Source organism: Calonectris borealis, chromosome 22 (assembly GCF_964195595.1).
Source record: "Calonectris borealis chromosome 22, bCalBor7.hap1.2, whole genome shotgun sequence".
NCBI lineage: Eukaryota > Metazoa > Chordata > Aves > Procellariiformes > Procellariidae > Calonectris > Calonectris borealis.
The window spans coordinates 4719467-4737439 of NC_134333.1; the positions used below are offsets into that span (position 1 = coordinate 4719467).

Sequence of the window (17973 nt, forward strand, 5' to 3'; positions counted from 1 at the left end):
TCTGCAGAACCCCCCTCCTCTCTCCGTCCATTCTCAGTGAACTGGGAAGAAAATCCACCCCATGTTTCCCATCTCCTTTCTCCTCACTGCACACTTTCTCCCTCCGTATGCAGGACTTCCCTGGTTTATGCCTCCCCGTGTGTTTCCATCTGGCTCTGCGCTCCCCCACTTCGCGGAAGCCTGAAGAGCCCGTCCTCTCCCCGTCTGGCACTGCTTCCCCCTCAGGGGGGGCATCTGCCACCACACACCTTGTGTGGGCGAAGTGGGAGAGGCTGCAGGAGGGAAGACTGTCACCCGGATGCCTCCTGCAGTGTCCCCTGCCCGCTGGGTGGTGGCTTTGGTTCCTTTTGCTACCAGTGCGTTTATACAAGCCCTTCTTACCCCTCACTCGTTTCAATGCCAGCTGAGCTTTGGCTTTGACCCCTGCTTCCACTTTCTGTGAACTTCCTTTTCACATCGGAGCTCAGGCAGGGGTGCCCCGTTTGGCCAAGCCAGCCTTCTGCCTTACCTGCCTCAATATTTAGAATATTGGAATTTGTCCCGCTTGTTTAAATATTTGGGCACCTTACATGTTAGTCAAGGTAAAACAACTTCATTTTGGTTGAAAAATCTTTATTCACATAACACATCACATGAATCACATCGTGTCCCACCCTTGTCCCTTTACGTATAAAATACTGGTAAAAGTTTTTTTCCAGAGGCAAGTTAATTTCCACAGTGTCCTCTCGTGAGAGAGCAGTTCATCCAACAGCTGGAACGCTTGCTGTGCCACAGAAGTGCAGAAGCAGAACAGCTCTGTTGAAGGAAACGTAGTCTTCAGTAAGAAAGGAAACTTCAGAGAGCCGTAGCAGCAACGTGTAAAGACAGCAGGGTTTCAGCTCTGTCTCACTTCATGTTAGCGGGGATCTCGATCCCACCTGCGCTCCTGCTGTGGCACACTGTAACGACAGGGGCTTTGGGGGTTTTACACTGAGATAGCACAGATGCTCTTGTAAATCATTTTGCACTTAACATGTAGTACAAATTTGTTTGAGGTTGCACGTCATTAAATCCAGTTACCTAAGTGGTTCCTTCAAGCCCCGCATCTCGCCTTCAGACACGGTGAATAGCAAGGACACTTTGCTTACAAAAGGGAAATTAGCCTACACGAGAACAAGGAGACTCTAAAAGGGCAAAATGAATGAACAGAGAAACATATTAAAATGTCAAGGTAGTCTCAAAAACAGAAAAAAATCCAGTTCCAATTATTTTATGGCTCCTACCGCAAGCCAAAGAAGGAAATAAATTGGCTAGAGTCCCACCTTGGTATAAGACAGGTGCTACACCAGGTCACGACTACATAAATGTTAAACACCATCAAATGACATCCTTTAAACACTAAACCATAAAGTTGTAAAATCAAGGTGGAATTGGACCAGTTTATCGGAACAGAAAAAGATTTGCCAGGGATCCCTTACAAGGTGCCCAACTGATCTCACAGATGATCTCTCAAGTGCATAGTATGCTAAATCTATCAGATTTCATATTTAAAATAAATTTAAGATAAATTTAAATTTAAGATCTAGAGTAAAGATACAGCAAGACAGATGATCTATCACTGCAGTCTTCCTCTTTTCTTTTTAATTCCCGAGTCCCGCAGGCTCAAATGAAAACTGATTCCGTACTTGGTCTGCTGATGTGTTTCCTTGGGAAAGCCTAGCAGACTGAGGAACGCGAAGAGCACGAAACACTTGAGAAGCATCAAACACACTGAGAAGCCCCAAACGGACAGCCAGAAGGCGTGCAGCACGCGGGACATTCAACAAGCATTGAGGCTTTCCTGCTTTCTTCTGCTGAGCCACCTGATGGGATTATCTAGGCACTGATGGCATCTCGGCCTCCACTCTCGTGTCCGCGGTGCGGCCAGCCGGCGCTCCGGCTGCGGGCTCTTCCTCGCCCTGGGTTCCACGTATGAAGCTGACTGGCCAGTGACTGATCAGATTGGGTGCTCTCATCTGGGCTTGAAAGCTGTGCCACAGCACACGGGTCAGTCAATGCTTCAGTTACGCAACCGTAAACAAGCACGGCTAAAGCCTGTTTCGCTTCCCCACATTAACCGAAATTCACTTTTTACAGTTATTAATACCATTTTTCCACATTTGCAACAGGCTACATAATAAAAGCAAAGCTTATTGCAGCAAAGATAGGATGCAGAACTTGTAATCTGTTACTAATCAAAAGACCCACAACCATTCCAGACAGGAAGAAAAGGAAGGAATTTCCACCATTATGCCACATGATCTGAATATGACACTTCTGCACCACCATCAGATATCCGGAAACGCTCCAGACTTGCACACAAACTGGGATGGGAATGTATCTGAAAGCCGATTGAAATGGATGATGCCCAAAATCTCAGGATAGCCGTTCTAACAGAGCCCCCCCAGTCTGTAGGGAAAGGAGTACTGTATTTAAACAATGAGGCATTTGTCACTGTGAATGTTTAAATGTGGATAGACAGCTACAACCAAGGAGAGACGTCTAAGTTGGCTATCACCTCTGTGAGAGGACATGTATGAGAATGTCTTTCACAGTAATTCTGCAGGTACAAAGGATAGCGCAAAGAACACCCTTCCCAAGGATGAGGGATGTTTGCCATCCCAAGGCACGTAACTTCAGGAAACTCTTCTGACGACAACTGATTTTAAGTGAAAGGTCTGTTGCCCTGATCCTATCGTTATTCTGAATGTAAAGAACAGCAGAGGGAGCCCATTCCAGCTCTATGAACATAAAAATCACAAATCTGAATTTGAGCACAGCGAGGACTTGCCTGCTTCATCGATTCAAAAAATGCCAGCTACAGAGCACAAAACCCCAACCACCTCAGAAAATGAATACAACTCACCAAAACGTGATGTGCACTAGCTCTAAAAATGTCAGTCTTGCAGCTTTCAGAGGCTGGATTTGGTTCTAGGCACAGTGAGATGACACAGGCCTGGCGTGCACCTGACTGAAAGCAGGCAGGAGTACAGCATTCAGCTTCCACTGGGAAGCAGCAGGGCATAAAAAGGTACCGAAACATACCTCAGATAAGATGAGAAGCATCTCAGCCTAAAAACAGGAAGATTTGTGCTGGTTAATACTGTGTGTATAAACAAAAAAGGTAGCTGAGGTTATAACCGTGTTTCAAGACCCTTCCCCACAAATCCTTCTCCCTCCAAGCAAAATGGTGAGTTTGCAGATGGGAACCCTGCACTTGCTGCCTCTTTTTTCACACTTACTCCGCAGGACCGTGCTCACAAACAACGCGAAATTCCCCTCAGTGGCATTCTTTCATTGCAAAATACAGTGATCAGGGTCACTTCTAGCACACTACATCTTATGCTCTGCCTTTGCATCCTCATATCCCTATCTACTCAAAAGGACACTCCTACCTTGCAATACTGGGCAAAATTTTCACTTCTGCTTCCTATAACCAGATTCTTAAACTTGCAGACAATAAGGTGAGAGCAGTAAAGGCTAGGGATATTTTTATAGGGCCATTCTCAACTACAGCATCCCCAGAGAAATTTGTTCCCCTACGTGCTTTTCACATGACGTGTCTGAGTGTGATTTGTAAACTCCGAAGTTCACAGGAGGGGCTCATCCAAAGCAGCACTCAGAGGAAAGTACAGTTTGGAGGAGAGTCCACCTTGCTCCAAAAGACGATCTCCTCTGGCAATAGTTCAGTAGCTCATGTCAGATACTGCACGACGAGAAACATAATTACACAAGTCAAAATCATTCCCCCAATCATGAAGTATTTATCTTGAAAGGCTCGCTTCTCAATCAGCCGCATTACTGTATTGGATAAGCCCAACATGTTGGCAACATCCAGGATCTTCTTGTGAGTACCCTAAGAATAAAAAGACAGCAAAGAAACAATTAACGTCATGGTCCAACATCCTTATTCCCACAGTCCAAGAATTTCATCATGGGTGGTAAGTGATGAATTCTGATTGATGGAATTTGCTATCAGCCAACGGCTCCTACAATTTAAGAGGAGATGGCCACAGGACCCTGGAAAAAACTGGATGATGAGACTAATTAATTCACACGTGAACAGGAATGTGGTTAAAGATACAAAACAGTCTAAAGATACAAAACAATCTGTCCGGACAGAGACATCATAAAGAGTGGCCCAAGAAAAATGCACTTCCTATGGAGACATTAAGAGTTTTTCTGGTCCTTTTTCAGACACACAGTCTAATAAGAGTTTGAAGCTTCTTGATCAGACAACCTTTCTTGCAGAACTTCCCTCCTGCTGAAGCACAGTTCATACCAACAAGAGATTGAAAAGGAGGTCCAGAAACTTGTATGGCTAATGCTTGAGTGCAATGAAAAGGTATACAAAAGTGTAATTAATGCAATTTCAAGAAATCCTTCTGGAGAAAAGCACTGAATCATAGAATGGTCTGGGGTTGGAAGGGACGTTTAAAGGTCATCTAGTCCCACCCCCTGCAATGAGCAGGGACATCTTCAACGAGACCAGGTTTCTCAGAGCCCCGTCCAACCTGACCTTGAATGCTCCCAGGGATGGGGCATCTACCACCTCTCTGGGCAACCTGTGCCAGTGTTTCACCACCCTCATTGTAAAAAATTTCTTCCTTATATCTAGTCTGAATCTACCCTCTTTTAGTTAAAACCATTCCCCCTTGTCCTACCGCAACAGGCCCTGCTAAAAAGTCTGTCCCCCACTGAACAAAGACTGCTAGCAGGTGTACTGCAGGCAGCCCCACACCTCAGTTTTGTTTCACTGCTGAAGCAGTTGGCATTATTAAGAATGCGGATCCCACCAGTTACCACATCAGCAGTAAGCACGGAACAGATAAACACCGTGAGCTGCAGAACTGGAGGTACCAGGAAATGACCTGGGGGAGTCCTGCGGTGCAGCAGGAATACTCCTACTTTATTTCAGGGCAACGGTCAAAGGAAACTGTATGAAATACAGGCACGTAGATGTACTCTGGGCACAGTTCAGAGCTGGATGTCATCCCCTCTGGGAAGAAAGGGGGGAACTCCTGGCTGCAGAGTCACGATGGTACAGGTAGGTACCATCCAGAGAAGGCAGACAAACGGGTAGCATACCGATGGGCAGGCAGAGGTGCTGCACTGAGCTCCGCAGCTCAGCTCACAGCACGCATTCAGACACAGGCCAGGACCAACCTCCATCGCACCTCTGTGTGCACGAAGAGGGGTCTCTCACCACTGCTAGGGAGTAGCCTCGTCACATCACGGTGATGATAACGGACCTAGTCTCTCAAACTGACTTCTGCGTCCAAGTCCTTAACAGAACACTCTGCTTCAGAAAGCTGTTAAGACTTAAATTATTTCTTCTCCAAGCAACGTCCATAGCACAGATTCCCATCACAATGTTCTACTACCATGCTTTAAAATACAAACTCTCTGTTCTCACAGTCTACTGTATCTTTGGTCTCGAATAAAAAGTGAAATTTGGGAATTGTTTTGAATATCAACTCAACTTAAGATCAGCAAAGCTCTCCGAGGGCAGAATTTATATCAACTATATTAGACATACATGCACAAACAGTTTCTCAATCCATAGATACACAGATTTGCAATACCAAATTAGATAATCAGTTTCTTCTGTAGAAGGCTGTGTAGGTATTCAGGCCTTTTGCTGAAATCGGGTTATGTCTCTGATAGTAAAACATAATCACGTCTTTCACCTTCATTTCATACACCTCACATTAAACCCCTGGATACTATGTTTTCAAATTCAGCACTTTTCCTGTCTCTGGAGCAATCTTTTCACACTACTTCAGAATAAAAGAAAAACTTGCTTGGAGAAGAGAAACCAAAAATGAAGCTTCAAAATGAAAGCAAACAGTAGGAAAATGAAAACTCTTCAATTCTTGCAGTCCGTGAAACAGTGGAATAGTACAACTAGAACAGTTAATGCCTTGCGGCAATTTGAGTATACTTGGTTCATACCTGTCTATTTATATCCAATACCCACAAAGTTACATAGATTAACGTGCTTCCAAATCAACCCATTTATCTTGATAAGCTGTCTCTATGCTAGCTGGTTCTGCCAGATTTGTGAATGTGCAACGAAGTCTTTGATAGCGTAAGAAAAGCTAAGGGGAAAAGGAATATGAACAGATGTTTCCTCATCTGTGAGTGAGAAGAAATATCCCCCCTGAAAACATACGAACATGATGCTCCAAAATTAGAGGCTATCAGTAGCAGTGGGCAGAGACACGCTAACAATTTTACTATTACAGTTCTGACCTGAAGTATCCTTGACTTGCCACAAGTTGGCAGCTGAGGCAAGGCATGCTTACATTTGCAGAAGACCCATCATGATCTAATAGGAATCCAGGCACGTTACTGCAATCTAACTAGCAAAAGAAACAAGACAGGACTACTGACTACAAGAAGAAATAGCATCTCCTCTCAATCTCTTTGAGGCAGCAGGTCCTCTGCAAGTGTTCCTTTATCATATTTGCCAACTGTGGTTAAGTTCTCCTGACTTGTGATGTATGCACTTCCTTCTCAGGAACCCTCCAGAAACCAAGTGCTTCAGTCACTGATCAGAGATTACCTTGAATCAGTGACTTACCATCTTGTAGAATCAACAACTCGATTCCCTGTGTGAAGCACAGGTACACTCGTGCACTTTATTAATGACTGGATGCCCCAAGCCAATGTGATCAGCCACCAAAGCTATCCAGTGCTAAACGCAGAGGACAAATGTCCTCTGCCATTACACCCTGCGGTGGTCCTGTCCAGTGCTTTGGGACCTCTGTGATCAGGATAGGAAGTATCTGGCTTGTGAATTGCGACAGACATTAGGATTAAAATAAGCACCTAGCAACTCTGCCCTGTGAAGACACCCAGCTCTGGCAGCTCCTAGGAAATGGGTACCGTAGGTACTAAAAGTTGCTCCAGCAAAATGCCTATGCACTTTAAGGGTGAGACGCATACGTATATACAGTTCAGCTATCTGCATGTAAGCTGGCTAGACTGCCTTTATAGCCAGTGAAACCACAGTCTATACAATCAATGGAGCTTGAGATGTGATTTATCTGACCAAATGTAGGGATTTATGTTAGCAATTAAAAATGCCTAAATCCTCGGCCGATACATCCCAAAACAAAGCAGTATCACAAAACAGACAATAGTTATCCTCATCAGATGTATATAACAGAGATAGGAATTTCCCCACGTTTTTCAGAAATCCAGCTTTCCCCACAACACACAGTTCTTATTAAAAAGCTTTTTGTATCTTTGAGCTATTTGCTCAAAATTAAACACCACTTTGAACGGTCTTTAAAATAAAAGACAAATATTTTTTCTTAAGAGGCATGAAGAAATACAGCTGTCATTAACAGTATTCAGGGAAAGATAATATTGTCGAGGTGCATTAGACCTGGGAGAGTATTATCTTTATTACTGATCTTAAACACAAGTACTTTATGCCAGCTTTGTGCTTGCTCTGAGTGATTTCATCTGAATCAACATCTGTCTGGGAGCTAGCCATTACTTCCTATTCTTCATTTGAACAAAAAAACCCCAACCAACCAAACAAAAAAAAACATAACAGAACAAAACATAACATTCAGCACTCCAGATACTAACTACTGTGCAGGTGAAGACTGCTAGGCTGTCCAGCCACAAAAAGAGCTTAAAGATGCTCCTAATAAGATGGTAAAATGTAAAGATTTCAGGTTTAGTTAAAATGGAGTTTAAGCCTCTCCCAACATTCTCAGCTTGAAGCAGTGTACTGAAACAAACTCATGTATTTATTTTACTTAGCCTGGTCATCGCAAATGCAGAAGAATGTGGGGTCTTTTGGGTAAAAAATGATGCCCCCACCTTTAATGTCACTCTCTGGTCCCTCAGCCCCTGAAGGATGTTGGTCCCACTGCCAATAAGATCATCCATGCCACGATGGGCATTCTGGAGGGATTCATTAAACTGTAATGTTTCGTCGATCGGTATGGTGGTGTCAGAGTCCTGTAGGGGAAATGCAGGGTCTTGGTTACCTTGCCTGCTCACTCATACTGCCCATACATAGTTAGATCCAGCACAAGAACATGCAGAAACAAATGTGGCAAAAACTTGACAGGACTTGAAGGATTATGTTTTAAACATTTTTTCGAAAGGATATTAAATACAACATTAATATTTGAGTGAAAAAAGTACTTTAGAGAAGCCTACAGGAAGCAAGCCAAAAAGCAAAATTGATCAGCTGTTCAACTGCAATTAGATCTCGAAGGATAAAAAGTGGAGAATTTTTCATAATCTCAGTTTATGATATATGTAGGAAAGGGTATTACAAGAGAGAACATCAAAACTAACAGAAGGTGTTTAACAAGGAGTCATTTGATCATTGCAAGTGAAAGACTTTTGAAAGATTTAACATCAAATTTCTAAGCGACAAAAGGCCTGCAAAACACAATGTCTGAGGGATGACATTCTATAAACTCCTATTTACAACAAGGTGCAAATTTCTGATAGTGAGGGCAAACAGACATGAACCTAGCTCACTGAAGGTCTGACTCACTCACCACCCAGGCCTCCTCCACGTAAAAAATTAACATTTTTCCAGAAAAGATGCATTAGCTCAGCTAGAAACGATGAATCTTGAAATGGAAATAACAGGATAAAATTCTGTAACCTGATTTGTTCAAGAGGTCAGAGGATGCAACCACTTTTGTCTTTCAAAGGCTTCAGTTTAATCTTCTCTGGGCACCATTCCACTGAGAGAGTCAAGATAATAGCTCATCACTCTGACATTGTTTTACGAACAGGAATCATGATATCGGTAAGAGGTAAGTGTGGAAACACTGGCTTACCTGCTTCCATGTACTCAGAATTATAAGAACTACTAAAATGCAGAATTCGTATTTAGGGCAGAAGATGGTTAACACCCTACATTTGACTGTCAGCTGTAGGTTACACGCATGTAACAATAGCAAACTTGCTCTGAGTAGACTCTGGTGATTATTGTAAAAAGAAATGTTAATACTGGAATGACACGTACGATCCAGTGTTAGGTGTTGTACTGCCTAGGTGGGTGTTCTGCTTAGTGTGAAAGAATGAAGAATAAAGGACAGAGCTGTTAGCATTTGCAGGGTCAAAGTGACTGGATGAAGAAGCCGCGACAGCACACACATCTCTGATCAAATGTTAATGAAGAACTAAGATTGAAACAAGTGTCTTACATGAGTCTTGTCTTACATGAGTCTGCAGAGCAGAAGCACTTGGATTTGGATCTGAATGGCTATTATTTCACATATTTATTAAAACTTCAAATCAGCAGGGATTCCATTTCCTATACGAGGAGCTTGCAGGGTTTTTTTATACGTCACAAGGCAGCAAGAAAAATATCAAAGTAGATTTTTGACCCTCCTCATAGGAAGATTAGATGGCATCATATTTTTCATTTGCTGTTAGTGGTTTTCTCCAGAATGGTACAACAGAAGGCTTTAAAGATAAAGACCACATTTATCTTCGAATTAAGCAAAATGTTCAGAACTGCTACAGCTTTCAAAAGCTGTTATGTATGTCACAGTGATTTATTCAGGATTCTTACATACTCAGCTGACATTTCTATTTAATAGAATAGGGTAGTATATAGATGGAAACTTTGTGAACAGGCCAATAACTGACAAATAAATCATAATTTTTCTATTACAGGGATATTATACTTTAAAAGTCACATTTTTGTAATGAGTTAGAAATACAAAATAATCATGCTTTTTTTTTTTTCATTTTGAGACACCTTTCAACATCTAAAGGAGAAAAAAATAACTCGCCATTTATTTTGCATTTGCAAGCCTGCTACTGGTCTTCAAAACTGTTGCATTTACACATGTGTGTTACTTCTGGACCACAAGTTTTCCTACAGGAAAATTTCTCCATATTTGCAGAGGAACACCACAGTGTTTTGAAAACAAATCAGGTTTCAAATGTCAGTGTTCCTTTCACGTCTTTTTTATAATTCCGAAATAGCCAACAAAATGCTAGATGTCATTTTTATGTCAGGCTTTGAGAAGTGCATTGAACTTCCCAAATTTCAAGAAAATAAGACTGCTCACATTCATCCTTCCTTACCCTAACAGTGAATGACAACACAGAAAATGAATGGTAGGTTATATGCCTTTAACAAAAAAACCCCACATGCAAAAAACCCAAACAAAAAAAAAAACAAACAAACAAACAAACAAAAAGGCTAGCTTTTTAGTTACAGAAAGTGAAATCTGAAAGCAAACCTACACTACTCAAAGCAAAATTCCTCTAGGAATTTGCACTGGGGGGAATTCCCAGTGAAGGAACTAAAAATTAACAAGAACGGGTGGAAACACATTCTTGTCATTAAAAACTTTTGAATCATTTACAGGTAAAAAGCAAGGGTTTTTCCCCCAGTTGTGTCATTTATATTTGGACAAATTAAAGCTTGCTGACATCTACTGACAGCAGGGTGTATAAAAGCCAGACATTTTACAAATCTCAGGATTTGACAAAGACATTTGACACAAATCCAAGTAAAACGTATACTTTGGTACCTACTTCATTCACCCTTCTGAAACAGCTATATAGAGTCAGGTAGAACTGCACTGGATAAAATAGAAGCGGCAGTTTCTGGAGTCTTTTACTACTGCCTCTTAATAGACCAACTTTTCCTCATGAGAGTGTTGTACTTCTTCAACACACATTGTTACTCTTTTCTATCTTTATTCCGTTTACATCTCACAGCAGCAATCTAATAGAGTCACGCTTACGCCTTGCCTGAAACTTCTCTGAAAGACTATGGCTTCTAGAACACAGAGATTTAAAATAGAGAATATTTACATTAGTAGTGAATGTACGTGCAAGCAACTCTTCTCGCTGTCGCTCCTGCTGCTCCCGGATGTAACGGCGATGTTGAAAGTTCCTCAAAGCTGTCTGCAGATGCTGAACATCATACTTCAGCTGGTCAACTCGGCTAGAAAGGATCGACATCAGGAAGACATTCCCAGGGATAAAAATACCATTCTTTTGTGGTGTTTTTTATATGAACAATAGAGCATTATAATTTAACAGTGACAAATAATAAAGAATTACGGGTTCTACTTATCTAGAAGATAAACGACATTCAATGTTAGGCCTATGTTCCAGACTTAGATCTTCCATGCCTTGTTTTTCTACTGAACTGGTGATTATTTAACTGGAGGCTAACAACAGAATGTGAAGCAGAATTCTTGAGCTGTCTTGGACATCCTATCCCATGACTAGTCTCTTCAGGAGTTTTACACGTACATTCCTCATTTAACACAGATTTGGAAAGATGGTAGGATTTGAACAGTTTCTATTTTATGACCCTCATGCACATAAAAGATTAAGCTTTCAAGTTTCATTAATTAGCACCATGTTCTTAAGTTTGAGTTTTTATCAAAAGGAGTTTAAAAGTCAGTCAGAGCAATACAGGAGACATCTCCGCTGGGCTAAAACACGTAACGTCCAGAACTCCATTGTCTGATTAAATGTTTGATGACTATAAAGAAAGTCTAGATGACTACTTCAGATACTGACCTCTATAATATAGGTGACATGAAATCCACCCCTAGTATCTACAAAGGCATTTTGGGACTACACATTAATAGTAGAGTCACAGAATAAATTAGAACAGAAAGTCTTGAGGCCTCTGGTCCAACCTCCTGCTCAAACCAGTGCTAACTTCAGAAACCTCCTTATGTTAGTCACCAACAGCTAGGAAAACGGTCCAGAGAAATGATACCAACGGAAATAATTTTACTCCTTACCTCCACAAATGCCATTAAAAGCAAATGCCATATAGAGCAGAAACTTTTTTAAGCATCAAAGTGCCATGTTCTGCTCATCTCAGAACAGAGCCATGAATCCAGTTCCATCACCAGAATGTGGTTAAATGCAGGAAAGTGATTTTGCCTCTGTGCCTCAATTTTGCTACTGTAGAGCACAGACGTAAGTTATGCAAACTGTAAAGGTTTCACTCAAATCAAAAGGCAAAAGACTTCAATAAATTTAATGGACACAATTACAAAGACTACATTACACTATCATAGCAAAGAAGGTGAACTTACAGTTTAGCATTCTGTCGCTTACTGGGAGGTTCTTTGCTGGACAGGATTTCCAGACGCTCCAAGTTGCTGAATATATTGTCTATTCTTGCCTGAATCTCATTTTCTACTACTGCAAGGAAATAAAAACATGATTTGATTTGAATTAAAGAACTGTAATCTGAGTGAAGGTAAAAGCTCAAAAGCATTCAAACCAGTATTTAAAACCTGACAGATGCAAATCCTTACTGGATGAAAAAAGTCAGATAACTGAGAACTACATCTACCAGGAAAAGCCACTTCTTTAACTCAGTAATTTGAGACTCTTGCCTTTCCCTCCTCCTCTGAGAAAAGAGCTAGGAAAGCCCCTACTCTTTCAAGATATCTGACCTCTTTCCCTATCAGCTCCATGTATTAGGATTTAAAGCTCCTACATGTCCCCTGCAGCCCCTTCCTGTTCCCTCGGCAGGATTTGCTCACACAAGCTAATAGCCAAGATGGTTCTCACAACAATGGCAATTTAAACCTCTGAAAACTGTTAATTCTGAATTAATATACATCATCCATACCTATAGCAGGGGAGATTGACAGAGCATGGGAAGGATTCAGAGTTGACAGGAACTGGGAGACTGGACAAACAGCTCAGAAAGTCATAGCCAAAACAGGGCTGAAGCCCTCGCAAGTGGGAAAACAAGGCCACAAAATAATTGCCTCTGTAATCATCTAAGTTGCAATTGCTTCTGATAATCTGCGTAGAGATAGCAAAGGGGCAATAGTACACAACGCAAACTCATATACTTGTACTGGGGAAAAACAGTCATGCTTTCAGTTACTGTAGTCATTGTACAGCAAAACTCTGTACAAGCCGCAACCCTCTTCCTCATTTGACAACCACATTTTCTAACCATGTCACAATCCAGCATTTCACAACTTAAAGAATTGCACAGAAGGGCACAAGACAGAAGCGCTATTAATCACTGACTTTCTTGTGTTTAAAGAAGGTGAGCTGTAAGGCTGAAGGTACGCACCCTCCAGAGCATGTCCACAGACCGACTATTAGAGGACAGAAGCACCGTCATGTCTGTGCAGCCATGAGGACAGTCCTGAAGTCTCAGGTTGCCACAGTCAGACCTGATATAAATCATCACCCAGTCCTACAGACACCATTTGTTCTTATTTTGCATTTAGACTAAAGAGGTATACAGAAAAGTGTTATTAACCAACTGCTAACTACTCCACAGTATCTCAAGACTTTCCAGAAAATCACACTCAGCAGAACCCGGAAAAGCAAACAGCAAATACAACCCCTTTTCTTTGCCCTTTGATCTCACGCAACCAAAGAGTAACTAAATCACATATATAGACACAAATCAATCAAATCATCCTAATTCATCTCTCCATCATTTAGTACAGCTAAACTTAACAGAAAAGCAACCAGGAGAGCAGACAGACAATTACATCCACTTTTGCTAGTCCAAACAATAGTATTACTATCTTGGTCATCTTACACTTTTCTGAGCAAGAAGGGATTATTTGCCCAAAGTTGGAAAAGGAAAGCTGCAACAGGAAGTTTGATTTCCTGGTTCTTAGTCCTGCTCTTCAGCCAAAAGATAATCTTTTTCCCCATAAATTCTGAAATATGCACTAATATCTAGAGCACATATCTGTAGCTTTTTATATATATATATATAAAAATATACAAACAGTATGTTCATTTATTGATTATGTGAGATGGTGCATAATCCTCTCTCTTGAAATGGTCTCAAGTAGGAGAGGCAAGATGGCAAATTATGCTAATTTTCAAGGGGCTCCAAAAACACATCCAGTGAACAGCGGTCCAGGAAGTCTGGCATTGTACTACGAGTAGTACAACCACCCCAAAAAACAGAACCAGTAGACAAGTCGTTATTTTTTGATAGGGAAAGTTATCACAGCCCTTTCTACAGCAAAGTCATGCTTCACAAATATATTTAGGGTAGGAGAAGTCATTCAACATGTGCATAAATGTATCCAGTCAAAGCAGTGTGCTTTCACTTCAGAAGTTTCTGATGAGGCCCATTAGCAATTCCTCACACAGGAACTAAGGCTTCAAACACAGGTCCAAAATACATTTGCCAATTCTGCACTGGGGTAAAAAGTCCTGCCACACTATGTCATAGTACTTTATTACAGACATTTTATTTACACAGGGTTATAGTCCAAATTTACTGAAGCAATTTCAGACCTAGCTGTTCTACATATTTCTCATAAGCAGATGGAATTACAGGTTCTGACTCTGACGCAAGCAGGAACTATCAGAATCATCCTGCCTAAATTCCTGCACACCAAATCACAGCATTTTCCCCAGAAACTGGACTAATCTTTTGGAGAATACTGCCAATTAGCGGATGCTTAAGGAACAGCAAAATAACAGGACAGGTATACAATGACATTTCTCAGCTTTTGAGCTTCTAACAAACTAGCCCGGTGATGTCCTGAATTTGCAGTTCTGTCCACATCAATGTGTTCATTTTACCTCCATGAATGCATCAATGTGGGCTTTTTAATTTGTTTATGTTGAAGGCCTCCACAGCACACCCTGACAACGAGTTCCAAAATCTAACAGCACCAAAAAATATCTGGCATTCCCATACCAAGACATTGTAGAAGCCTCCACAGTAAGCACTATTTGTCAATTAATGAATTACAATAGGAAAATGATTTGAAGTAATTTTTTATTCTGTCTTTTCCACACTGTCCTTCATACAAAACATCACCTTACTGAAGTCAAATACTAAAATAATTTTAATGCATTCCAAATTAGTGATGTGTCTCACCAGCTGATCACAATGACTGAAAAGCCAACTTTGTTCCAATAATGATTGTAAATACAATGATAAAGCATACAAGGTTAAAGATGCAAGCTAAATCAAATCAGTACTGGACTGGGACTTTTCTCACTAATTAATTACTTACAGTGTACTGACTCTTTGTCTGAAGTCTCCAGGCGCCCCATGTAAGATTGGACCTCATGGACTTGCCTATCAAAAGACAAATAGTAAATTATCAGGAGAAATCAGTTAACAGCTATAAAATTAAATTTTTTTTCAATATTTCAATTTTCAACTTCTTTTACTTAAAAGTACTTTTTAGGACAGAATAGGAATCAGCTACACGGTATTCAGCGCAGAGAGCCCATCACTGAACACAAAAAAACAACCCAATTCTTCAGTATGAAGAAAGCTGTGCTTTCACTTAATATGCATCTACAAAATAACTTTCAGTTTAAAAACAAAAATCAAGGTGAAGGGCTTTTCTTTCTTCAAAGATTTCCAATCCAGTTCTAGCTTCCTTTTCGTATTTGTAACCTGAACTGGGGCTCCCCCCGTGCCACACACCTGGCATGCTGAAAGCCGTTAAGATCTACCTCCTCCAAGACAACCACGGAGACAAGATTTCAGATTCACACTAGGAACTCACAAGTGGTGAGCAGAGCAGAGGGAAGATCTGACTGGGAGAAGCAGTGGTACAAGTCAGACCTTAATAACAGATCTGCAGTGAAATACTACCTACGTACAGCACTAAAGTCAAGAGTGCTGATGAGACACCGAACCTTTATGTCACTGCAGAAATGGGTAGTACACATCTTCAACACTGAACACAGGTTTTGCCCCTCCCTTCTCAAAAAAAAAAACAGAAGCACTGGCAAAGGTTTAGAGAAGGACAATAAAGATTATGACAAGTACAGAGCAGCTTTCATACAAGAAACAGTTGTTCAGTATGGACTGGAGATGGTAACAGGGAGATATTCTAGAGCATAAATGGCACAGCAGAAGGTGAATAAGGAATGACTTTCACTGTCTCTTACCACATATGAATTACAGAGGCATCAAATGAAATTAAAAGATAGCCTAAAACTGAAGAGAAGGAACTCCTGATGCTGGACAAGCAGTGGCAAACAAAAAAAAAAAACAAACACTGATTGGGGTTGTTAAATTCCTCTGTTTTGAGAAGCCCCCAAGCCTCAAGTTTCTGGGAAGCTGGGACAATATTCAACGGAAGTATCGCATACATTTGCCCGTTTCTTACTGTCTGTCCTTGAGATCTGCAGTTAGACAATACTGAACATATACTGGGACAGATGGACCTTTGGCCATACTTGGTGTCGTAAGTACCGTATTACTTGGAATTAACTAGAGAACCAATTCAATAGCCAATATCTTGCAACCCATACTTGTTCTATAGTTTTGTTTCCAATCAGTTTCTCTAGAATGTCCCAGACTGCTTGAGACTCGCATTGCTCTTAAAATGCTCTTTAAGTGCTTGTTTAGAAACCCAGGTGTAGGATTCAAATCAGATCATGTGCAACTGGCTCAGAAAAACTGCTTCACACTCACCAGGACTCTTCCCATAACAGAAAATACAGTAAGTCTGGGGAAAAGGTGAGAAGAGAGTATAAAAATTCAGAGTATCTTCAGACTGACAACAAATTACAACAAAAACACAGCTCAGCGACTACCACACCCAGAGAAGTTGTGGATGCCCCATCCCTGGAAGTGTTCAAGGCCAGGTTGGACGGGGCTCTGAGCAACCTGATCCAATGAGAGATGTCCCTGCCCATGGCAGGAGGGATGGTCTGGATGATCTTTAAACGTTCCTTCCAACCTAAACCATTCTATGATCACAGAATAAGGCAATATGGAAACGGGAACAAGACAAGATTTTTCTTGTATAACAGTTACTGTTATGAGTACGCATTTCTAGATCAACAGCAGGATTTCCCGCTCTTCCCTACAGGGTCACTCTACATCATTACTTAACGGAACTCTCTTACTTACCACACTACCTCCTTCAACAGAGCTCAACAAAGAAACCCATTACCACTGAAAGTTGGACTATTTGGATTAACTGTTTCCTTCGGCTCTTTCCCACAAGCTATTCCATATCACACAGAGCTGCAAGATTTTTTGCCTTATTTTCAATTTTCACACCACTTCTATCTCACCAGACTAGCATTATCTGTGAAACAGTGTTTTATACCACCAAGGAGTCACACATTTCCCGAGCCAGTTTAAATGCTGCCTGCTAGCGATCATGAAAACCCGCTGCCATAGAAATCCTGCTAAATCACTATGCCTTAAATGTACGCCCATCTGGTAACACAGAATCCCACGTTTGCAGTGAATACTTGCAATCCTGTGCTTTAAAATCCCGAGGCGAGCAGGCTTTGCTTGCTTTCGGACTGACGTGGCTAACAGCGGGCTGGGACTCCGGACAGACACCGGCCAGCCGGGAGGGACAGGCTTTTGCTTCCTTCCGCGGCTGAAACACGGTGCTCACGGCAAGGCTCCGGGGTGCAAGACGAGAATTTGTATGAGGGAAAAGCTCTAACAGGGCGCCGAGCGCGCGCTGGGCCGCAGGCAGGGTGTCCGCCCTCAAACTCGTCCCCCGCACCCCCCAGGCAGACCGCTGCGGCCCGGTGAACCGAGGGGTAGGCCGGTGACCGCCCCCCGCCGCCCCACGCACTTGTTGGTCTGGTGGTAGAGCCCCTCCATAGCGGCGCCGCGGCCCGCCCGCCTCCGCTCCGCCGCCCACGTCGCCGCCGTCCACTTCCGGCCCCGCCGACTTCCGCTTCCGCCGGCCGCGGACACACACCCACCCCTCCCCCCCCCCGCCCGTCAGGCGCCTGCGCCGCTCGCAGCGCCAGGCGCGGCCGCCAGGGGGCGCTGCCGGATCGCCGTCCCGCCGCCCGTCGGGGCGGGGCCGCCCCAGCCTGAGGCCCGGCGGGCCCCGCCCCGCCCCGCCGCCCGCGCGGGAGCGCTGCCAGGCCCTTGGTCTCAGGTAGGCACCGGCCGGGCTGCCGTGGTGGCCGGGCGAAGGGGGCCGCCTGCTCGCGTTTCCCGCGCCGGGCCTCGTTTGCCCCCAC

General features: G+C 42.5%; 1 protein-coding gene across 5 annotated transcripts; it reads right to left on the minus strand.

The window, feature by feature from the left end:
• Positions 1-595: 595 nt before the first annotated feature.
• Positions 596-17667, minus strand: GOSR2 (golgi SNAP receptor complex member 2). 5 transcript variants are annotated; one of them, XR_012676877.1, is made up of 7 exons: positions 17574-17667; positions 15024-15088; positions 12093-12201; positions 10843-10975; positions 7861-8001; positions 3064-3874; positions 596-2989 (listed from the first exon to the last, which is right to left on the minus strand). XR_012676877.1 is itself a non-coding variant. In XM_075171160.1 (6 exons), exons 1-6 carry the CDS (start codon positions 17600-17602, stop codon positions 3713-3715), a joined length of 639 nt encoding a protein of 212 aa, XP_075027261.1. In that variant the 5' UTR covers positions 17603-17667; the 3' UTR covers positions 596-3712. The 5 variants fall into 5 exon arrangements, 2 of the variants coding, with proteins under 2 accessions (XP_075027261.1, XP_075027263.1); XR_012676879.1 differs by having other exon boundaries at positions 596-938; positions 2885-3874; XR_012676878.1 differs by having other exon boundaries at positions 596-2759; positions 2885-3874.
• Between the last annotated feature and the right edge of the window lie 306 nt (positions 17668-17973).